At 42.7% G+C, this 24,231-nt stretch overlaps 1 protein-coding gene and 1 long non-coding RNA gene across 4 annotated transcripts in view; both read left to right on the top strand.

Moving 5' to 3' along the window:
- Positions 1–3,182: 3,182 nt before the first annotated feature.
- ADAR (adenosine deaminase RNA specific) overlaps positions 3,183–24,231 on the top strand; it is a 50,326-nt gene continuing 29,277 nt past the window's right edge. Inside the window, exon 1 of one of the 3 annotated variants that reach the window (XM_035279823.3) lies at positions 3,183–3,228. In XM_035279823.3, coding sequence (XP_035135714.1) covers positions 3,184–3,228 — 45 coding nt within the window. In that variant the 5' untranslated portion in view covers position 3,183. Of the gene's footprint in view, positions 3,327–24,045; positions 24,139–24,231 lie in introns of those variants that run through there. The other 2 variants (XM_078355798.1, XM_078355797.1) reach the window with 2 other exon arrangements.
- On the top strand, positions 3,556–10,427 carry LOC144580233 (uncharacterized). Its single transcript, XR_013529380.1, has 2 exons — positions 3,556–3,728; positions 8,114–10,427. It is a non-coding gene; the product is annotated as an uncharacterized LOC144580233 (long non-coding RNA).

Genomic DNA, 24,231 nt, shown 5'->3' with positions numbered 1-24,231 from the left:
CCTACAAAAATATCATTCTAAATATTTTACCATAAAATATGCAAAAATAATATTAAGTTCCCTTTTTGAATATCAGGATCATCAAGAATGCCCATTATCACCATTTCCAATAACACTGTACTGGAACAATGTACTGCCTTCTCCCCCAAACCAGTGTAACACTTTTAGATAAAAAGCAATAAGGGTTGGGTGTAGGAAGGGGGGACACTCGCATTATTTTCTGATCATGATTGTTTACATACAAAATCAAAAAGAATCAATAAATAAATTATTATAAATAAGAGTTTAGCATTGTGGCTAGATACAATATCAATGTACAAAAATCAAATTTATTTCTATACCATCATCAAAGAATTAGAAAGCATATTTTAAATGGCATCACTTATAATAGCAACAAAAACTACAAAGTATCTAGGAATAAACCCCCCAAAAGATGTGCAAGATCTGGACAAAGAGAATAATAAACCCAAATTAAAACATTAATGAAGACTGAATAAAAAGAGAGTTATCCCCCTGCTTATAGAATGGAAGGCTCAGAATCATAAAATGTCAATTATCTCCACATTTGTATATTATATTTATTCAACGTAATGCCAACAAGTTTTTGTTGTTGATGGTGTGTGTGTGTGTGTGTGTGTGTGTATGCAACTTGTGTGTGTATGCAACTTGTGTGTGCAAATTGAGATGTTTGCCTTAAAATATGGGAAAACAAAAGACCAAGCAAAAGAAGATGGATGAAGAATAAAAGGAAGATTTTGCACTACTAAACATCAAGACTTTTTATAAAGCTATGGTAATTAAATAATACGGTGTTGACATCAAGATAGACAAATTTTCCAGTGGGCTAGAATAGACAGATCTGAAACAGACCCATATGTAACTGGAATGTTATATAACAAAGTTGGGAAAGCTGGGGCCAGTCAATAATCAAAGCTGGGGGAAAAAAAGGTCATTTGTATGTAAAAAGTATAGTGGAATCCCTATGTCACACCATATACAAAAGTAAATTCCAGAGAGAATAAGGATTTAAAGATTTTTAGGAGAGGCCAGGCATGCTGGCTAACGCCTGTAATCCCAGAACTTTGAGAGGCTGAGGTGGGCAGATCAAAAGGTCAGGAGTTTGAGACCAGTCTGGCCAATATGGTGAAATCCCATCTCTACTAAAAATCAAAAAGTTAGCTGGGTGTAGTGGCGGGCTCCTGTAGTCCCAGCTACTCAGGAGGCTGAGGCAGGAGAGTTGCTTGAACCTGGGAGGCAGAGGTTGCAGTGAGCCAAGACTGTACCACTGCACTCCAAACTGGGTGACAGCAAGACGTCGTCTCAAAAAAAAAAAAAGATTTTTAGAAGTAAGAGTATGTGAATATATATTATGGTAGGGTGAATGATAAAACAGGTTAAATATTAATAAATTCAAAATTAATAACATCTATTTATCAAAATAGAAAGTGAAAGACACAAATGGAAAGATAAATTTGCAACACATACAACTGACAAAGAATTAGTGTCCGAAGTACGTGAATAAACAATCCACTAAAACAATAATAAAAGACTCAAACCAACTGTTATATAAAGAGCCAAAGATGGCCTGTTTCTGGGTCCCTGGGTTGTTTATTTCTTCACAGCAAGCTGGTATCTATTACCTCAAAAGCCTGTCAGCACCTAACTCAAATGTTTATACATCCAAGTGTTTTAAATATAACCCAAATAAGTAGATTTTTAGGCATTTAGAGCTGCTTGCCAGCTCTGTATACCTCATGAAACTGTGCCCAACATCTGTTAGTCATAGATAAGATAAATTCTGTGGTTTATGAAGACTCTAATTTGCTGCTGCCCTTGGGAACTTTCTGAAACAGAGACTTGGCTGCTGAACATCACCTAGACCTGGTAAGCCCGCTCCGTTCTGGAAGTTTCCTTCTCTCTTCCCATTTTGGATGATTCCCTTCCACTCCTATCTCTGGATATTCTCAGGAGGTGAGGGCCTTTCTCTAAACGCAAACGTGTCAAAGCTCACACAAATAAAGCTTGAGTGTGCTACGATGCCACCTCCTGGTCATATATTTTTCCTTACTCAGACCTAAAATCCCTCAAATGCCCTACACTGATATTTCACAGAAGAGAAACTACAGGTGGACAATAAATATCTAAAAGAGATGCTTAACCTCAATAAGGCCAGTTTGAGACCAATTTAACTCCCCTTGCATTAGCAAAAACCAAGACATCTGAAGTGTTAGAGAAGATCTGGATGCTGGTAGGAGTATAAACTGGTACAACCAGTTTGGGTAAAAATTTGGCACTATCATTATATGTGGAGTACTGAAATTCCAAGTCCTATCAGTTCTATTCCTAGGTAAATATACCCAAGAGACATTTTGCACAGGGGCACCACAAAGCAATACTGATTTCCAGCACTGTTGGAAATAGCAACAGACTGGAAATTGCACAAAGATTTTGGCAGCTGGAGAATGGATAAGTTATGGTACATAATGGATTGTTATGTAGCAGTGAAAATAAACAAAATGTAACTTCAGTCAACAAAGGTGAACATTAATAACATGTCTGTAAAGAAAAATCTACCAGGCCCAGGCCTCTAGATGAAAGTTTGGAAACACACACAAAACTAAGAAAAGTAAAAATGCATTGCTTAGTAATATATATAAATGCGAAAATAAAGCAATATAATAGTTGTGTAAACACAAATTCAGGATGGGGGTTACTTCTGATGGAGAGGCAGTGGCAGAAAACAGGGACCACTTACAAAGCTGATGAAAGTTAATCGGTAATATTTTAGTTCTTGATTAGCGTGTCAAGTTAAAGGAAGTGTTCATTATATTACTTTAAAAATGAACTAGTTTAATTTAATTTAAACGGGCAAGTCAAGGACTACTGGTTATAACGTATTATTGGCTAATTATGTGGTCTGGTTTTTAAGAGGATTATACCTACGTACCTTCTCAGGCCTTCTGGCCCAACCACGTTATGAATGACTAAGAAAGAGTTTAATCAAGGCCATGGGCACAAATGCTGCATCCTAAACCCAAGTACCTACTCTCTACCGTATCCAAAATAGCGGTATTAACATAACGTCAAAAAACGGAAGACTTGGCAACAAAACCTTTGCTTTCCTAGAGCGCAAACAAAAGAGGGTAGAATCACGTGGTACTTCCTCCCACGCCCGGCGCGCCAATGATGTCACCAATCTGCGACAAGACCATTGATTCCCGACTGAAGGTAGAGAGGGCTACGTGGTGGGGGAGGGCGGGGGAGGGTCTCGGCGGCAGTGCCAGCCTCAGGGTGTCCGGCAGTGTCCCGAGGAAAGGCAAGACCCGGTAAGAGGCTCCGTCCTTCTCGGCCACACCTACCCGGGTTGGCACTTGCGGCCTCTCCAGTCTCTGGCGTTGATATTAGGGGAAGTGCGGGGGCGCCCCGGCGGGGCACTGAGGGTGGCCGCAGGGCTGGGTGGGGACCCGTCTGGTAGGGGCGCAGTGGCCGGGCTCGGCAGCCTTCCGGGAGGCGGACGCCCAGGGCTGGTGTACTTGTGTGCGTGTGTGTGCGCCCGTGTGTTCGCCTGTGTGTGCTCGGGTGTGGGCGGCAGAGGCTGCGCACGGATGCTCCGGGCGCTCGTGCCAGCCGGAGCCCAACAGCTGGGTACCAAAGGCCCTTGTTTCCCTCTTGCTGACTTCCCCCGCCTCGGAGAGTAACTGGAGAGCGAAGCGCTTGGGACTCGCCCGGTACGCCCTTTGCTGCGCCCTCTCCCCCAAACTGCATTAGGAACGGCCCTTTATCCCAGAGATAACATCGCCGCCCTGGCAGGCCTTCCACAGGCAAGGCGTAGGCGGCCACTGTGGAGAGCCCCCTGTGGGGTCACGGCGGCCGCGCTCAGCCTGTCTGGCCTGGTGCAGGAGGCCTAGTTGCGTCACCTTCCTTCTCTGTTTAGCTTGATTTGGCGGCCCCACTAGGGGGTAAGCCGGCCCCAGGTGTTTCGTGTCGGTGTCGGAGTTTGGGAAACTTGCCTTCCAAAAAGGGATACCTGTCACTGGATTTTGAATGTTAGTGTGGAGGAGCCCAAGCGTGCAGTTAGCGGAGGGCGCAGAGTCTAGGCTGCTACGCGAGGAGACTTGCAAACAGAGGCCTACACAGTGGCTTGTTGCTAGAGAAGGAAGCAGGTTTGCTAGAGCAGGTCATTGCGAGCAGAGAAGGCAGGCGTGTCAAACAATTGGCAGTAGTGAGAGAGGATGCCAACTTCTTTCTCTTCTGGAGGAGCTTTGTTCTCATCCTTTTAAAGATCTTGAAACACCTTGTTCATTATTTACTAACAGTTGAGTGCTTGCTGTATGGAAGCAGGGAAATAGAGTGGAAAGAGGACATGAACTTTGGGGGCAGGTCGGCCTCTTAGCAGCTGTTTGACCTTGAATGAGTTATTTAACCACTCCACTCTTACTTGGGCTTATCTACAAAATGAGGATAATTATATCTACCTTGCTGGGCTGTCAGAATTCGAAGTGTCTAGCTATTATTAGTAAGGGCCCAGTACCCAGGCGCTTGGACTTGCCCACTTGCTGAAGGTTTCCTATTGGTACAGCTGCTTGAGAAGCAGGGGAACTTTTTGCTATTTTGGATTTTTGTTATTCTGCCAGATATGATAAGCAGACTGGGGAGTGGTGGTGGTGGGAGAGATCTCAAAATCCATAATCTCTCTACCGTATACTTCATAAAACTATAGAACTGCAAAGAGGTTAAGATCTCACTTAAGGGCGAGCGTGGTGGCTCACACCTGTAATCCCAGCAATTTGGGAAGGCAAGGCAAGTGGATCACGTGAGGTCAGGAGTTCGAGACCAGCCTGGCCAACATGGTGAAACCCCATCTCCACTAAAAATATAAAAATTAACCGGGCTTGGTGGTACATGTCTGTGATCCCAGCTACTCAGGAGGCTGAGGCAGGAGACTTGCTTGAACCCAGAAGATAGAGGTTACAGTGCGCCGAAATCCCACCACTGCACTCCAGCCTGGGCAATGACAGCAAAAATCTGTCTCAAAAAAAAAAAAAAAAAAAAAAAAAAAAAAAAAAAACAACCTCACTTTATTAATTATAGCTTCTCATTTTTTAAAAAAAGTTTTTGAGACAGAGTCTCGCTCTGTTGCCCAGGCTGAAGTGCAATGGCAGTATCTTAGCTCACTGCAACCTCCCTCTCCTGGGTTCAAGTGATTTCCTGCATCAGCCTACCGCGTAGTTGAGATCACAAATGTGCACCACCATGCCCGGCTAATTTTTTCTTTTCTTTCTTTTTTTATTTTGTTTGAGGCGAAGGAGACTTATTCCATCGAACAGGATGGAGTGCAGTGGCAGGATCTTGCCTCACTGCAACCTCCACCTCCTGGGTTCAAGTGATTTTCCCACCTCAGCCTCCTTTGTAGCTGGGATTAGAGGAGCACACAACCATGCCTGGCTGATTTTTGTATTTTTAGTAGAGACAGGTTTTCACCCTGTCGGCCCTGCTGGTCACAAACTCCTAATCTCAGGTGATACACCTGCCTCAGCCCTACAAAGTGCTGGGGTTACAGGTGTAAGCCACTGCGCCTGGCCCATGCCTGGCTAATTTTTGTATTTTTAGTAGAGACAGGTTTCACCATGCTGGCCAGGCTGATCTCGAACTCCTGACCTCAAGTGATCTGCCCACCTCCACCTCCTAAAGTGCTGGGATTACAAACATGAACCACCGTGCCCAGCCAATAGCCTTTCTTTATATAACATTTGCTATGTACCTGACACTATGTCAAGCACGTTACAAACACTAACTTATATTATCCCTCCTGCAACTTAGTGCATTCAGCCTTATCCTCATTTTACAGATGCAGAAGTGAATCTTGTCTATAAGGTCCTCACACTAGTTAACAGAAGAGCTGGAACTTGAAGCCAGCCCATTAGGCTATGTGATTTGAATCTTGCTGTTTCTCAGTGATTAGTATCCTGGCCTTGTGAACCTGGTGTGGTGGGGGAAAGAAGGCCCAAGCAGAGTTTAATGGGCCAGCACTGGCTGCAAGAATAACATCTCAAATTGTCTAGTGATACATTATCCTTTATTTTACATTTTACTCAGCATTGTTCAGATGTGAACTGAGATTTGGCCTTTTCACCCAGAGAAAAAAAGGAAAGGCTCATGGGCACACAGTGCTGGGATCGTGGGCACACAGTAGGTATTTGGAAAATGCTTGTGGAAAAAAAGAAATCTTGAGGCATCGTTACTTCTGCGAGAAGGAGGCCCAGTGCTTATTACACAAAGGGTCCTTCAGCCAGCTATTTTTATACTGTAACACACTGTAATAAGAGCGTTTTTCTGATTCATGGATTTAAAGATTTGAAGCTCTGTTTCAGACCAAGATTGGTAGTATTATCTGTGACCAACTGATTAGAGTTCTCAAATATGTGAACAACAGAATCTGAGCTTTTGGGCTTCTGCAATAATCTCTTGAGACAGAGCAATTCGTTTTGCTATAACATCTGTTGGACTTGGACCTTAATGGGTGTAGCTGCTTGAGTTTTCTGGAGAGCGCTGGGTGATTGTTTAACATCAGGGATAAAGAGTTCAAAATATTAAGTTTGTCTCAAATTAAGTATTTGGGAAAGATCTGTGACTAATGTGCATTCACAGTAGGAATAGTAAACTAGTTTTAAACAGATGTTATTCCTGGTGTTTTTGAGGAGCTATTCTGTGTTGTAAAGATGTTTAAAGGTGACTGATGGTTGTAGAATGAACTATTAGGAACACACACACACTTTATATAACCCATCCATGTAGACTGTGACTTACATACACACCCCTCAGTTCCTCCACCCAAGGAGCTCTAGTTGCTGCTTCGATACCCCCTGGTCACCTTGAAGCCACCTATCTCACCATCTTGATCAGACTTACTAGGTGAGACCCTTTGCCATCAGCCTCCCTTTCCTTTTGTACCACCTCTTGCCTCATGCACACAGAATGAAGCTCTTCTCCAAAAGGGCTGTATATTCATCTAGTTGCAAGTGGCACAAACCCAGCGTAAAGTAACTTAAGCAAGAAAAGAGTTTTTCCTCTGTTTGATTATTTAACTAGAAAGTCCAAAACAAGCTTCAGGCATGGCTGGATCCTGGGGCTAAAATAATGTCACGAGGGCTTTCTTGACCCGTCCCTTTTTGGCTCCTTTTTCTTTATTGGCTTCATTCTCTCTTGCTGCTTTCTCTATACATACTGGAAAAGCTCCTTTTCAGCAGGCCCAGGCCTGTGACCTCAGGCTGTCTTTTAGCATTGTGAACTAATCATTGCTGACAAGGAAGTCGGGAGACCACGATTGGGCAGATGTGCAGCATAGGCTCACTCCTGGGATGAGGAAGCGAACTGCTCCTCTGTAGCCATATGGGATGGGGAAGTGCAGAGGTCCTGGCAGGCAGAACCGGCACATGACTACTGCAGGGGTGTGTGTATGCACACGCGTGCTTGCATGTGTGCTCTTATCTCACTTCTTTGGGGTCCTTCTCGAGCCTTCAAACTGGAATGAATCCAGAGGGTTGTGTTTGCCCATCAAACACTGAATTTCACTGTAGCATCCATGATGTGCTCTCCGCCCTTTCTGTACATTTACATCTGCTGTTTGGGTTGCCCTTCCCCACTGCTTCATCTGGCTGATCCTTATAGATTCAGGTCATGCTTTTCCCAGAAGCCTCCTTGACACCTTCCTTAATGAGCTAGGCATCCCTCCTCTGTTCCCATAAACACCTGAGCATAACCCCCTCGTAGATTTTATTTCTATTTGATAATTGTCTGTTTATTGGTCATTTCCCCACTAGACTAAGAGCCCCTGGAGGACAGAGTACCCTTTGCTTTGTATTCCTTATCTCCTACCCTTAGCTAGCGTTATTTGTCTTCATAGCACTCATAACTGACATTGTTTATTTATTTCTTACCTGTCTCTCCTCATTAACTGTCTCTCCTTAGCTTCATGAGAGACAGTGTGTAAAGGAATGTTCTTGGTTTGTTATCAAAGCAAAACAAAACTATCCTGAAGCCTAGGACAGTGCCTGGCACATAGTATGTGTTCAGTAAATGTTTATTAAATGCATGAATGAAAATCTTCCCACAGGAAGAAAATGCTGGCATTGTGTTGATGAACACTCGAATCTGCATGATAGATACACTTCTCACTGTGAAGGTCTGAAACTTGAGTACCGTGGGTCATCCCAGGAAGGCAGAACACCTCTTCCCATATGTGTTCGAACCTGCGGAGGTCAGGCCCAAGGAGTCTCCAGCTGGAAATTCTACCCTGTGTGATACTTCACTCCTTTCAAACCCTTCTGAACTTCGCTAGGTTGTATATTAAGGCTTTGATTTTTCAGGCCCTTTCCTTGGAGCATTTATTAAGAACATTTATTTGAGCACTTACAAGGTAACAGGCACTGTTCTTAGTCCTTTATAAATAGGAACTCACTCTTGGACTGGAGTTTGGGGATCAAGGGTTGTGAACTTTAAAACTTTTTTCTTTTTAAATACCCAAACACTCAAGAACAGAAATAAGACAACTGTGCGTCTAGTTCATCTCGCCCCCCAGAAGTAGAGCTATCTAACAGCCTGCTGTATGTCTCGTCCCTGCCCTTGGGTTTTTACAGCCATAGCTAGTGAATGTAACATACTACGTCTGATCGCCACTGTCTGGCCTTCACCCTAACGTGGCCATGCTCTGCCATAGGGTATGTGGCAGAACCCAGTGGGGAACCAGTGGCTCACTCTGCTCTTCAGGACGTGAGCTACTCAAGCATCTGTTCTCAACCCTCTCCCAGGGAGGGCTTAAACCCACATCCTCAGGACCTTACAGAACACATCCATCTTCCTGGTTACATGTTACACCTTATCTCCGGGAACCCCAGCCACACCATACCCACCCCTCAATAAATGAAGACAGGGAAAAAATACCCCTTTCTTTCTTTTGACAACAATAAAACAGTACTTCTTATACAAATAAAGACTTGAAATGGCAGGGTTATTATTTAACCCCGCAGTTACTCCGAACGCCCAAGCTCCAGTTTCAGCCTAGCTGCGGTACCTTCCTAAAAAGTGAATACCAGTTTCCACTGCCCTCAGCAGTTGTGCCTCTCCCTCGCCCTACCCTCCTCTCCAGAACTGAATATTCTACTGAAAAAGGAAAATCTTAGCTAAATTTGAAATAGCATCTCACTTTAATTTGCATTGTTAAATTATAATTCATAGTAACTGTAACCCTTTTTACCCATACGTAGCCACTTTTATTTCTACTTTTTAAATTCTTGGTTAATGTTTTGTCTATTCACTTATTGTGTTTAAGTGATTTATTTATTTATTTATTTATTTATTTATTTATTGAGACGGAGTTTTGCTCGTTGCCCAGGCTGGAGTGCAATGGTACCGTCTCGGCTCACTGCAACCTCTGCCTCCTGGGTTCAAGTGATTCTCCTGCCTCAGCCTCCCGAGTAGCGGGGATTACAAGCATGCGCCACCATGCCCATCTAATTTTTTGTATTTTTCGTAGAAATGAGGTTTCACCACATTAGCCAGGCTGGTCTCAAACTCCTGACCTCAGGTGAATCTCCCGCCTCAGCCTCCCAAAGTGCTGGGATTACAGGCGTAAGCCACCAGTGCCCAGCCAGTGATTTTTTAAAATACTTAAATATACAAATATTCTAAAAACCGTGAGTTTGTCCTCATTGTGAAAAGAAAACAACTTTATTTGCAGTGAATATTTTTTAGTTATTGTTTGCCATTTAATTTTGGCTTTATCATTAAAAATATAAATATTTTTCATTCTTTTGTAGATAAATTTTAATCCTTTTTGATTTCTTCTTTTGCTTGTGAGCATAAATAGATTTTTTTCCTCATTCTGTATTCTAGTTTTTTTATGGTTTTTATTTTTAATATGACTTTTAAAAAGCTAGCTTCAGTTTTATTTCAGATTTTAACGAGATATTTGATGAAGATATTGTATTATATTAAATAAAATCAGTTTTAATTAAAGGTCTATGTTTTATTTTAAGGATGTTCATATTACTGTACTTATATATTTTTCCTTTTTAAATAATTTATCAGAATAGCAAAAAACTTGCTTGACAAAACTAAGATTCACATATATCATAATTTTAGTGTTCTTAGAGTTTCCATAAATTGCTGCATGAGAATATATTTATGTGTGGCTGTCTGATTTGAAGAGGCACTCGTGCTTGGCAACAGCTTTTCAGCGTGTAGCCAAGATGCCAATTTCAGCCTCTTCCAGTTCCCCTTCCTCACTATTTACTTAAGACTTTTTTCATGGGGTTATAGCTATGTGTACCTATGTGCAAAGAGTTTATGTGTACCTCTCAATGCATTTTGACAAAAATGCATACCATTTATCCAAATCAAGAAATAAAACATTTTTATTACCTCAGAAAGTTCCCCTGTGCTCCTTTCTAATCACCACTACCCCCAAAGGCCAACTATTGATGTCTGATATTTATCACTATAGATTAGTTTTGCGTGTTCTGAAGTTTCATGTCAGTATGTGCTTTTGTGTGTGGCTTCTCTCATTGAGGATCAACCATGTTGCATGTGTCAGTATCCATTGTGTGAATATGCATCAAGTTATTTATTAGTTCATTCATTAGTTGGTTGATATTTGGGTTGTTCCAGTGTGAGGCTCTTAAGAATAAAGCCCTATGAACAGTTTGTTTCCTGTTTTTTATTGTGGTAAAATACATTACATGAAATTTACCATCTTAAACAATTTTTTTAGCATATAGTTCAGTAGTGTTAGGTATAGTCACGTTGTTGTGCCACAGAGCTCCAGAACTTTTTCATCTTGCAGATCTAAAACTCTATATCCATTGAAGAAAAATGGATATGCATTTGCTAGCCACAAATGTATCCTCTTTTCCCCCATCCTCCAGCCCCTGGTTCAGTGAACATTCTTGTACAAGTCTTTGTGGCCATTTTTCTTGGGTAAGTACCCAGGAGTATAAATGCTGGGTTTAGCCTTAGAAGAAACTGCCTTACAGTTTTCCCAAATGGTTGTACCATTTTATCCTCCCACAGTATACAAAAATGCTAGTTTGTTCCATATCCTCACCAACATTAGGTATTGTGAGTCTTTTTTATTTTAGCCATTCTGTAGCTGTGAGTGGCATCCCATTGTGGTTTTATCACATATTCTAATCATTTACATGGCTGTTCCCATTGCTAGACTGTGAGCTTCATAAGGGCAAGGTTCATGCAGTAAGTAGTTATTTTTTTGTTCTTATTAACCTTTTTCTTCTTATTTTGAGGGTGATACATGCTTTATTATTTAAAAGAGCTTGAAAATTACAGAAAGCTGTTAAAAAGCCAATAAAATCGCTGGGCACGGTGGCTCAAGCCTGTAATCCCAGCACTTTGGGAGGCCGAGGCGGGTGGATCACAAGGTCAAGAAATCGAGACCATCCTGGTCAACATGGTGAAACCCCATGTGTACTAAAAATACAAAAAATTAGCTGGGCATGGCGGTGCGTGCCTGTAATCCCAGCTACTCAGGAGGCTGAGGCAGGAGAATTGCCTGAACCCAGGAGGTGGAGGTTGCTGTGAGCCGAGATCGCGCCATTACCAGCCTGGGTAACAAGAGCAAAACTCTGTCTCAAAAAAAAAGTTAATAAAATCACAGGTTAACTTGCTTCTCAGACATTATCATGAGTGTTTAGGTCTTTCACGCAGTGCTGTGTTGGTTTGCCCACAGATAGAGTAGTTCACACACATGATGGTTGATTGAGCAGCCCAGCAGTGTTCCAGCCCTCTACCTTGCCATCCTCTGGACATTGCTTATTCCCAGCAAGAAGCCCTTCTCTCAGACGGCCTCAGACAGATTGTTTTTGTGGTTTGCTGGCCACAAATGTATCACGTGTATCACTGACAAAAGGACTGATACTCAATACTGGATTAAATTAGATTAATCAACATCCTTCCTCTAGGCCTGGGGAGGGAACTTGGCCTTCTTAGGAAAGTGGACAGAATCAGGGCAACTCTCAGAAAGGGAGGCATCGTTTTAGAGTAGGCCACCAGCACTATCTGCCTCTTATACATACTGTTTTTCAAAGATGCAAGAGCTCACTATTTATAATTTTATATTCTTTCCACTTTTGAAATTAACATCTCCCATGGCACTAACTCTTTGTAAGTATCACTATTTAATGTGTTATATAATTCCTCACTATAGGAGACTTCTTGACTGTGTCTCCAGTTTTAACATTAAAACTGTTTTTAGTTTTTTGCTGTTGCAGACAATACTGTCATGAACATAATGTTCATACCAAATTTCAAACTATCTTCCTCAAGGCTGATTTTTATGAGTGGTATTATTAATTGCATTTATATTATTAATTAGTTTTCTGATTACATTAATAGTATTAATTAAAGTAATGAACATATTTATGGCTCTTGACACATATTGTCCAAATTTTTCTTCCTTTTTTTTTTTTTTGAGACAGGGTCTCACTCTGTTGCCCAGACTGGAGTGCGGTGGCACGATCTTGGCTCACTGCAACCTCCGCCTCCCAGGTTCAAGTGATTCTCCTGCCTCAGCCTCCCGAGTAGCTGCAGTTACAGGCGTGCACCACCACGCCTGGCTAATTTTTGTATTTTTAGTAGAGACAGAGTTTCACCATATTGGCCAGGCTGGTTTCGAACTCCTGACCTCAGGTAACCTCCCCAAGTTCTAGGATTACAGGCGTGAACCACCATGCCTGGCCTGTCCATTTGTTTTGTTAAAAAGTTGAAACTATCAGTTTATTCTTACCACCATTATAAAAGAATGCCTCATTCTCTTCCTTTCCTCATTTTTTTGTTTTATACCTCCTCTTTCTTTATCTCGATCATTATTGTATATTCATTTGAAAAATATTTGGTGAGTACCTTCTACAACCAAGGCACTATGCTAGGTCACAGGGATACAAGACTACTGCTGTTTACCCGAGACACACGTAATTAATCAAACACATAACTACAACTAATGATAAGGTATACAGACAGCCATCTAGGGTTATGGATACTAAAACTTTTTATGCTGTCTGGCTAAGTACTGGAGGAGAAAACAGTGTGTGATTTGGCTTTTTCAAAGCTGCAGAATGATATGTGGCTGTTGGGTAAACAGGACGGAAGTTGCTTTTTGTGAAGACTGTTTAGGGTGGGCGAGGCCCCAGGTTGGGCCATACTATAGACTTTTGTTAGGGACTTGGGCCTTTATTCTAAGAGAAATGAGTAATCACAGAAAGGCTTAAAGAAGGGAGGTGGCAATGACCTAATCAGATTTGAGAACATTTTGGAGGGGGTCATGGTGGATCCCTAGAATCCAAGATTAGACTGTGAAGGTAGCCGTGGAGTTCCCAAGCAGCCCGAGTAGTCTTATTTTTAATTGCTAATTTTATGAATGAAACCGTAAATCATATTACATTTTTAGGTCTTTACTTATCATGTGATCGAATATTTGCCCAAATGTTTGACACACACTTACACTTCCTTTTTTGTGAATTGCCTGTTTGTGGACTGTAGTTTTGGAGGGAACAGGATAGCATAATGGCTGAGAGGACCCGCTCTGAAGCCAAAGTGCCTGCATCTGAATTCCTGCCTCTGCCAACTCCTGGCTGCATAACCTTGTTGAAGATGCCTTCCAGCTTCAGACTGTTCTGCCTCCGTTTCCTCTTCTGTACCGTGGTGTAACATGGGGACAGTAATAGTGTACCTGTCTAATAAGGTGGTGGTGAGGACTGAAAGAAACCACGGTGCTGGCCTGAGAACTGCGCGCGCGCGCAAGCGCACACGCACACACACACACACACACACACACACACACACATTAACTCTGACCTGCATGTGTTGTGACTGTGATTCCCGGATATTATTATTTGCTTATTGATTTATATTTTTAAGCGCTTTACTATGAACATTTTCAAACATCATGTCATTTTTTTTTTTTTTTTTTTGATAGTCTTGCTCTGTTGCCCAGGCTGGAGTGCAGTGGTGCGATCTCAGCTCACTGCAACCTCCCACCTCCAGATTCAAGCAATTCTCTGCCTCAGCCTCCCAGGTACCTGGGATTACAGGCACCCGCTGCCACGCCTGGCTAATTTTTTTTTTCTTTGTATTTTTAGTAGAGACACAGTTTTACCGTCTTGGCCAGGCTGGTTTGAACTCCTGACCTCGTGATCCACCAGCCTTGGCGTCCCAAAGTGCTGGGATTACAGGCCTGAGCCACTGCACCTGGCTGTCACTTTTTTGAAGTGCAAAACATATCTGCAGTGAACAGTTATCAGTCTTCTCCCTCATTGCTGTGAAATGGATCAAGTTGTATACACTGACTTTGTTTCATGGTGTTTTTTTTTTATTTTTTACACTTAGTCTTTTAATACATTTGCAATTTGTCTTGGCTTATTAATATAAGCTAGCCTCCAGACTTTTTTTTTTCCAAATAGCCTATCAGTTGGCCCAGCTCCATCTGTTGATAACCCTTCTTCCCCTCACTGCTGATTTTGGTTCCTCATCACGCATTGGATTTCTGCACACTGTAGGCTCTGTTTGGGGGAAGGTGGCTCTTTTTCTGTTAGTCTGAAGCTCCACACTTGCATTTTACCAGTGCTGCCTTGGTTAAATTAGCGTAGCTGTCTTCCTTTTTTTTTGAGACAGAGTTTCGCTCTTATTACCCAGGCTGGAGTGCAATGGCGCAATCTCAGCTCACCGCAACCTCTGCCTCCTGGGTTCAGGCAATTCTCCTGCCTCAGCCTCCTGAGTAGCTGGGATTACAGGCACGCACCACCATGCCCAGCTAATTATTTTTAGTAGAGACGAGGTTTCACCATGTCGACCAGGAAGGTCTCAGTCTCTTGACCTCGTGATCCACCCGCCTCGGCCTCCCAAAGTGCTGGGATTACAGGCGTGAGCCACCGCGCCTGGCCCAGCTGTCTTCTTTTTAAAAACTATTTTGTTTGTTCTTGTACTTGAACTTTATTTGTCTATTTATTCCCATCCAGTGACCTATCAGTTGCATCTAAACTTTAGAGTAATCATTTTGTCAGGTATCCACTCCTTACTGCCCCAGCCTCATAGTGTTTACAGTAAATCATTATTTAATTTGGTATTAATTAGCGCTCATAAAGTATTCCGCCATCACATCTGAGACTGGTATGTTCTTCTATTTAAGACATACATTCGTTGGCAAAGTTTTGTAACTTTCCACATGTGAGCTCTTCACATTTCTTAGGGTTATTCCTAGATGTTTCTTTTTTTAATTTAACGTTTTATTTGCTATTAAGAATATGGTTGGTTCTAAGATTTTCAGTTGATCCTCTTGGATCAACTAGGGTTGTGATGATATCATCTGCAAACAATCTCTTTTTCAATAGTTTACCTTTTATTTCTGTTTTATAATGTAGAATATGTAAGAATTTCCGTATGTAGAAAATATATTTAATATATATTTAACAGATGTGTTAAATACCATATTGCTTTGATTTTAAGACCGTTGAGCATAAGGACATGCTATTGATATATATGTATATATAGTGCCCCGCAAATCTGTTATTAAATCAATAGCATGTCCTCTTATATATAAATATGTATGTATACATATATACATGTATATTATATATATATATACACATATTTGAGATGGAGTCTTGCTCTGTTGCCAGTCTAGAGTGCAATGGCATGATCTCAGCTAATTGGAACCTCCACCTCCTGGGTTCAAGTGATTCTCACGCATCAGCCTCCCATGTAGCTGGGATTCCAGGCACATGCCACCACACCCAGCTAATTTTTGTATTTTTAGTAGAGACAGGGTTTCACCATGTTGCTGAGAATGGTCTCAATCTCTTGACCTTGTGATCCGCCTGCCTCAGCCTCCCAAAGTGCTGGGATTACAGGTGTGAGCCACCGCGCCCGGCCTAGCGGGCACTATATTAAAACATATACTGCAGTTCATATTCCATTATCAGAAATGTTAGGATGTAAAAAGCAGTGCACCTCAGAATTAAGGAAAATAACAATGGCAATGGTAGCCCTCTTTTTTATTTCTAATTTAAGTGGTAGTGTCTATTCCATTCTACCTATGATGTTGGCTGTTGATTTATGATAGTCTTCATTATATTAAGGATCCTCTCACATCTTCCTGTTTGGAAGAGGTTTGATGTTAGTTTAATCAGCTTAGGAGGGAAAGTTGTTCATCAGGGTCAGCCGCTTTCATGCAGAATCTCACCTCTACCCGCAATTCCTGCAGTTTCCTTGAAGTTTCTTTGTTAAAGTAAGAATCTAGACTCTGGCATCAAAGATTGATATGCTAAGCATAAGGTTTTTTTTGAGACGGAGTTTTGCTCTTGTTACCCAGGCTGGAGTGCAATGGTGCGATCTCGGCTCATCGCAACCTCTGCCTCCTGGGTTCAGGCGATTCTCCTGCCTCAGCCTCGTGAGTAGCTGGGATTACAGGCACATGCCACCGTGCCCAGCTAATTTTTTGTCTTTTTAGTAGAGACGGGGTTTCACCATGTTGACCAGGATGGTCTCGATCTCTTGACCTCGTGATCCACCCGACTCAGCCTCCCAAAGTGCTGGGATTACAGGTGTGAGCCACTGCGCCCAGCCCACTAAGCATAAGTTTTAATGCCCAGCAGAGAACCAGTTCAGTGCAAAAGTTAGAGCTAAGCCTCAGGGTGGCAATGAGGGATGAGGTAGGTTTTTAAAACTAACCAGTCTCCATCCCAAGTTAGGGAATCAGAGTCTCCAAATGCCGCTTATTGGCCAGTGTACTCTGAACTAGACATTGTCTAAGCAACAAGCAGGACAGGATGCTTGCAGGGTTTTTGATAAGTTATCTCTCACTGTGTCCATGAGTCAGGATAATAATGACCCAGTCATTGTTTTGGTAGAAGTCCAGTCCCCTGGCTAGGCAGCCGGCTTGGGATTCCTCACTTTGTAGTTTTTAACTTTTTACTGCGCTCCGTATTGGAAACTTCAGCCCTCCTCTGAGATACCCATTGTCCACTAGAACTCCAGACAGAAGTGCTGGAGAGGGCCGTGGGCCAGGTCAGGAAGACTGTCAGGAAGACATAAGCCAGAGTTGAGATACCCCAGTGGAAAAACAAAGTCTTCAGAGTGGTGCCTCTTAACCTTCGTTTTGGGTACACAGATCTATCTGGGAGTCTGAAAGCTTTGGACTGTCTCTTGAGGGAAATGCACATGTGGAGTTTTTCAGTAAATATTTTTGAGCACGCAGAAAGCAAAACACTAGTATAGCCCTAGCTTCTTGGAACTTGTAGTAAGAGAGACCGACATTAACCAAAAAAACCACATGAAGAAATTAAAATTACGGTGTAAATATCCTCCAAAAGAGAGGAAATGGGGCTTGACAGCATATGATGGGAGGGGTTGGGGTTAGAGCTCAAGCTCTTCCTCCAGATCAGTTGACCACGCTGAGTCCTGAAAGGCAAATAATAGTTTAGTGAAAAGGAGGGGAAATAATTTAGAGAGAGGGGCAGGTGTGTGGCAGGAGGGAGCATGGCAATCTAGAGGGAGGGAAAGAAGGCTCAGGGAGGCTGGGGGGCAGAGAGATGGGACATGGTCCAACAGGAGGGAGAAGGATGGCAGAGATAGACCATGCAAGGCCTCGGAGCCATCATATAAAGATTTCTGCTTTTATCTTAAGAGCGTCGGGAAGCCATCAAAGTATTTTTTTGTTAATAATATAAATATTTGATATGCATAAAAGATTCCTGCAGCATATATGTGTCAGTGAAATACAACAATGAAACAAATACTCGTGAACCTAGCACGGTTCCCTGAGTGAGAACCTTATCTGTATTGCTGAAGCCTCCCTTGTCCCCTCTTAGATCCCATCTCCCTGTGTCCCCGCTCGACCCTTTATTGCTAGTTTAGGATTTTCTTGAATTCCATGCATGACGTGATCAGATTTTGGTTTTCAGAAATCACACAAGCTGCATTGAGAAGACCAGATAGAAAAGAGCCCAGAATTGCATGCGGGGAAACCAGTTAGGAGGTTATAATCACAAAACACAATCTTACTAAAAGTTGTCTGCCTTTTGTTTTATTGCCTTGGAAATTTATTTCACATATGATTTATTTTTATCATTTAAAAAATATAAATGAATGGGATCTTCCTAGAAAAAAAAATCAGATAAAACTAAAAGCTCTAAATCTGTTGGACAGTAATGAGAAGGCTATGCCGTGTGGCTTAACTTAGTTAAGGCTTGGTGGCTCATGCCTGTAATGCTAGCACTCAGAGGCCAAGGCAGGCAAGATGGCTCAAGCCCAGGATTTCAAGACCAGCCTGAGCAACATGGTGCGGCCCTATTTCTACAAAAAAAAAAAAAAAAAAATTTTTTTTAATTAGCCAGGCATGGTGGTATTTGCCTATAGTCCCAGCTACTCAGGAGGCTGAGGCAAGAGGATTCCTTGAGCCCAGGAGTTTGAGATTGCAGTGAGACATGACCACACCACTACACTCTGGCCTGGGTGACAGAGACCTTGTCTCTTAGAGGAAAAAAAAAGGGACATCATGGCTGTGCGTAAGTATATCTATGACAGCTAGTCTGTTTTGGCCTTTTCCCATTGATGTACCCAAATGCAGAAATTCCCGTCAGGCCTAGCAAAGCCTCTGGCGGCCCTGAACTTGGAGCTCCTTGGTTTGTATTGCCCAGCAAAGATGCTGTGTTATTTTTCCATGGCTGTCTGCTTTCAAAATAACCACAAGCTAATAAAACAACAGAAATTTATTCTCTGACAGTGCTGGAGGCCAAAAATCTGAAATCAGTATCACTGGGCCGTGTAAGCGGGGTCGTGCTCCCTCCAGGGGCTCCAGGTGAGAATCCCTTCCTTGCATCCCCGAGCCTCTGGTGGCTGCTAGCGTTGCTTGTCTTGCGGCCACATCTCTCTAGTCCTCAAGGCCAGCATCTTCAAACCATTCTCTACTCTGTCTTCACATGGCCTTCTCATCAGTGTGCAGAGATGGAAGTATGTTTTAATTTGGTAACACTGAAAGAAACACTTTTTTTCTTTTTTCTTTATTTTTTGAGATGAGTTTCGCTCTTGTTACCCAGGCTGGAGCTCAATGGCGCGATCTCGGCTCACCGCCACCTCCGCCCCCTGGGTTCAGGCAATTCTCCTGCCTCAGCCTCCTGAGTAGCTGAGATTACAGGCACGCGCCACCATGCCCAGCTAATTTTTGTATTTTTAGTAGAGACGGGGTTTCACCATATTGACCAGGATGGTCTCGATCTCTTGACCTCGTGATCCACCCGCCTCGGCCTCCCAAAGTGCTGGGATTAGAGGCGTGAGCACCGTGCCCAGCCCTAGAAACACTTTTAAAGAAGTGGTCACTTGGAAATGGCTCTCTGTCAAATTCCAAGAAAATCAGTTCACTGAAAGTCAGTTCTACAACAGCCCTTCTGTCCTACCCTTTTGCCCCCTCAGCTTCCTTATCAGTCTTGTGCTCTGCAGCAGCAGAGAGACAGCAAAGCACATTTCCTCCAAATTCTGTTAAGAAGACAATAAAAACTGGTCAATTAAGATTAGGGAGATTTAAGAAAAAAGTAAATGCAACATATTTGTTGTTTCATAAATTGGTTATTCAAGGAATTGACCATTTGGCAAATTGACTTTCTGCAAATTGGCTGTTGGTGAAATCAGGCTGTTTCCCTGAGAAACACTGCAGAACTCCTCTGAGCCTGCCCAGGACAGGACTGTGATTGTCCCCTCTGCTTTCTGTAAGCCATGGAGATGGGGGCATTGCTCTTGCATGAAGCTGGGACTGAGAGCCGTCCCTCACAGGCTAGCTCTGGATCCTAGGGAAGAAGAAGATGGGAGATCTACCCCTTTGGGTCCCAACTCAGTAGAACCCAAATGTAGGCCAGTAGCTGAACCTCTGTGCTGGCCAGAGCCAGGCCAGAAGCCAGTCAGGTACTGCATCCAAGACCAATCTAGCATCGAAGAGGCAGCTTAAGGGTGTTAGGATATAATGTATAAAACTACAAGTTGTGTGGGTCACCCCGTGGGGTGGTTATCAGACTGAATGTACATTTATGGGTTATATATACATGCAGAAGATTGCACCGGGCCTGTTAGCCATTAGTATTCTTTTACATATGTAACATTACAAATGTTGTATCTTTATTATATGATAATACTTAAGCTTGGCACATATAGTTGATAAATACCACTTTTTTGTTACTAGATGACTTACTGGAGTGGATAAAGGGACTTGATAGCTTTTGGAGACCTGCTTTTCTTCCGGGAGTAACCTGAGGCATTTCTTGCTTTCTTGTAACTTCAAAAGCCAGTTCTAGTCCTGGCTCGGTGGCTCAGGCCTATAATCCCAGCACTTTGGGAGGCCAAGGCAGGTGGATCACCTGAGGTCAGGAGTTTGATACCATCCTGGCCAAGATGGCAAAACCCCACCTCTACTAAAAATACAAAAATTAGCTGGTGATGGTGGCGCATGCCTGTAGTCCTAACTACTTGGGCGGCTGAGGCAGGAGAATCACTTGAACCTGGATGAAGGTTGCAGTGAGCCGAGATTGTACCACCGCACTCCAGCTTGGGTGACAGCAAGATTCCATCTCCAAAAAAAACAAAAAAAAAGCCAGTTCCGGTCATTAACATCAGTGGAATGTGTCAGCCTAAATACTGCCACAGAGCACAACTCACTCTTCCCTCTACCAAAAGGTGCTTTGCTGGTTATCAGAGCAGGTGGGTTTATTGTGAGGGGCCATCATGAATTTTGAAAATTAATGTAGATCGGTAGGAGCTGTTTCAGTAGAATAAAAAACTCAATGCTAAAAAATTGAGGAGAAACAGCAGCAACAAAAAAGAAGGGCGATAAATTTGTGCCTAGCAACTCTGTGAATTGCTTACTATGTATTCCCTAAGAGTTAGGATAGGAACATCCGTCTATTTATGTGCATATTCCAGTCGAAAACCAAGCCCTGTTACTTGAAGATAACTGAGTAATTTATTACTTTCTTCAAGAATATGTTTAGCATACATTCACAGGTAGTACGTTTCTGTTCAGTATCACTGTATGAGCAAATGCAGAAGGAGTCTGCAGACATCTGCTTTTTTGTTTTGTTTTGTTTTTGAGACGGAGTTTCACTCTTGTTACTCAGACTGGAGTGCGATGACGCGATCTCAGCTCACCGCAACCTCTGCCTCCTGGGTTCAGGCAATTCTCCTGCCTCAACCTCCAGAGTAGCTGGGATTATAGGCATGTGCTACTATGCCCAGCTGATTTTTTGTATTTTTAGTAAAGACGGGGTTTCACCATGTTGACCAGGATGGTCTTGATCTCTTGACCTTGTGATCCACCCGCCTTGGCCTCCCAAAGTGCTGGGATTACAGGTGTGAGCCACTGTGCCCGGCTGACATCTGCTTTGCAGTAGAGAGGGAGATAGATGTTCGATTGGATATCGCCCATATGTGTAGTGAAGTCTGGTTATAGGAAATGACAGACTAACAAAGGCTGTTGTTGTAAATACGTACCCAGGCACACAGTAAGGTTAAACAGAAGATCCACAACACACTAATTCACAATTAGGAAGCCAGAATAACAGTTACTTATAGTTAAAAAGCAAGAACAGCAGGGATTGGAAAAAAAAAAAAAAAAAACAACTCAGGAGCCCTGATAGTAACGAGTCCTTCCCTGTAAGTGGGGAAGTCTCACCTGCTGAATGCGCTCATGGAACTGGAGCTTGACACTGCTATGCAGAAGCCAGACTTCTGAGAATACTGAGCTTATGAGTACCTCATGTTTAGGCAGTAACTCTTCATCATTTAGGTGGTTTTTAATAAGTAGCCCTAGGTGGTATGGACACATCTGGGGTCATTTCACAGGGCCCTGGGGAGGTGAGCCATTCTTAATAGGAAGAGCTCCTCCCTTGGGAGAGGAAAGGACTGCCTGTGTATTGGTGGTGCCTTTACTTATGGGGAAAACACGGGAAGGGTAGGCATGGATGAACCGCGAATTAACAATGGGTGATTCTTACTGTGTTTGTTTGTCTATATTTTCTGGTTAATTTTTTAAAGACCTTCATCCAACTTGTTAGGTTCCTACAATAAAACAGTAAAAAAAAAGACCACCTCACAACCATGGGGGAGTTAAAACAATTCCTGAGGGGAGGAGATGAAACGTTCATGAATAAGACTATCTGCAGTTACTTGAGCTGCTAATATTAATGGCAATCGCAGTTGTTGTACTTTCAAGGCATAAACTCACCCTCTGTTGAGGAAAGGTCACTGCCTTACCACTGTGTCCTATGCTAGATGAAAAGGGGTGGGGGAGACGAGGTGCAGCTTCCCTCACACCATAGTTGTGATTAAAGCTTTTCGGGATTATTTCTGAAGAAGGGTTAAAGGCTTTCGGATTGTTTATCCTGAAGACAAGAAAGCAGAGGTAAGATAAACTCATGTTAAGTGGAGGGAAAAAACATGGGGAAATGGACTGGAATTGCAGCAGGAAGAGTTTGTTGTGGCTCTTGTTTTAACCTTTTAAATTCAGAAACATGAATGAAACATCAATGTATAACTTAATAAACTGTTGGAAAGCAAACATATATAGCCACTACCCAAGCAAAGAGGTAGAACATCACCAGTACCCAAAAGATTTCTTCCCAGTCAAAACTCCCACCTTTCTCCCTAGAACTAACCAACCACCATCCTGTTACCTGGCTTAGGACTTCCTGTAAGTGGGATCATATAGTATGTATATGGCTTTTCCCACTCAGTATCATATCGAGGTAATGAACTACCTTGTTGCATGCATAGATCTTTCATTTTTGTTGCTGTATCATACTCCCTCATGGGCAATTGCCACCACTTAGCCATTTTACTTTTGATGGACATTTGGATTGTTTCCAGTTTTGGGGCTATTAGAGATACTACAAATAATGCAACTCTGAACTTCTTGGGGTGTATATAGTCAGTCCTTTCTAGACAATGGTAACTGGTTTCCTGCAGTAACTAGGAGCTGCTGTGCATCCTTGCTGCCACCTGGTCTGATCAGATGGTCAATGCTGTCTGTCTGGCGAACGGACAGTAGTTCACCGTGGCTATACTGTGCATTTCTCTCCTGTGATGGGGTTGAGGACCTTTTCATATGTTTGATATTTTTTATCTCCTGCGAAGTTGCCTTGCCATTGTTTTGGCCATTGTTCTACCTACTGAGTGGTCTGTTATTCTTTCAACTAACCAGCCCTCTGAAGGTGAATGTAACACGCTTCCTGCCCCCGAGGAGATGACTTGACAATTCTAGAGGCAGATATATGAATGAGAAGTACATGATATTGTGGTGATTATCGAGGCATCCATCTTCCCCACCTGACTAGTGAAAGGATGGCACTCTTATTTGTATCATATCCTTGATGCTTTAATACAGTATCTGCCACATAATTAGGTGCTTAGTAAAGTTTTGTTAATGAACGGGGCATTTTTAGCAGAATGTGCAAGTGCCCTATTAGGGGTCGGTGCTCAGTAACTCGAGAAGCGTGGAGAAAGAAACCAAACAGCACCTGCTCCCTCACTCCCCTCCCCCTACCTGCAGTGGGGAGGGCCTCTCTTGTAGATTTGAAAGGTTGCTCCAGGGGAAGCAATGCAGGACGTGCATTCTAGCCCAAGGAATAGAATGTGCAAAGGCCTAGAAGGAAGACAGAGACCAGTCTGCAAGGGAATGTGAATTTGGAATGACTAACATCCTGAAAGAGGCATCAGCTGGAGATACTGCTATGAAGGGACTGCCCTGTAATCTCATAAGCAGAGGAGTAAAATTAAGATTAACCACAGAGAAAGAAATTTCTCACAGGTGAGGATGGTGTTGAACCCTAGATTAATCGTTTCCTTGGACATAAATCAAGCAGTTAGAGAAGACTGACCATGAAGTAAATTTGACTTTGTCCCTGTCCCTCTCGATAACAAAAGTTATCTTTTTGAAAGTAACAGTGTAACTTGAATGAGTGTAGAGAAGCGCTGAAGAGTGAGCTTTCCGCCTTCAGACCTGGATTTAGCAGCAGCAGGGCCTTAGTGAAGCCTCGGTTTCTACAGCTGCAGAGTGGGAATGAAGCCTACCTGGGATTACGGGAGATAATGCATGTAAAGTACTTAACCATTGCCTGCTGGGGTAGTTTTTTGACCTAGATCCTAAATTGTTCACTGCCACTGTTGCTACTCTTGATACTTTTTACT

This window comes from Callithrix jacchus, chromosome 18 (assembly GCF_049354715.1).
Source record: "Callithrix jacchus isolate 240 chromosome 18, calJac240_pri, whole genome shotgun sequence".
Lineage (NCBI taxonomy): Eukaryota > Metazoa > Chordata > Mammalia > Primates > Cebidae > Callithrix > Callithrix jacchus.
The sequence above is the reverse complement of the archived record's forward strand: the minus strand, read 5'-3'. Positions and strand labels throughout refer to the sequence as shown.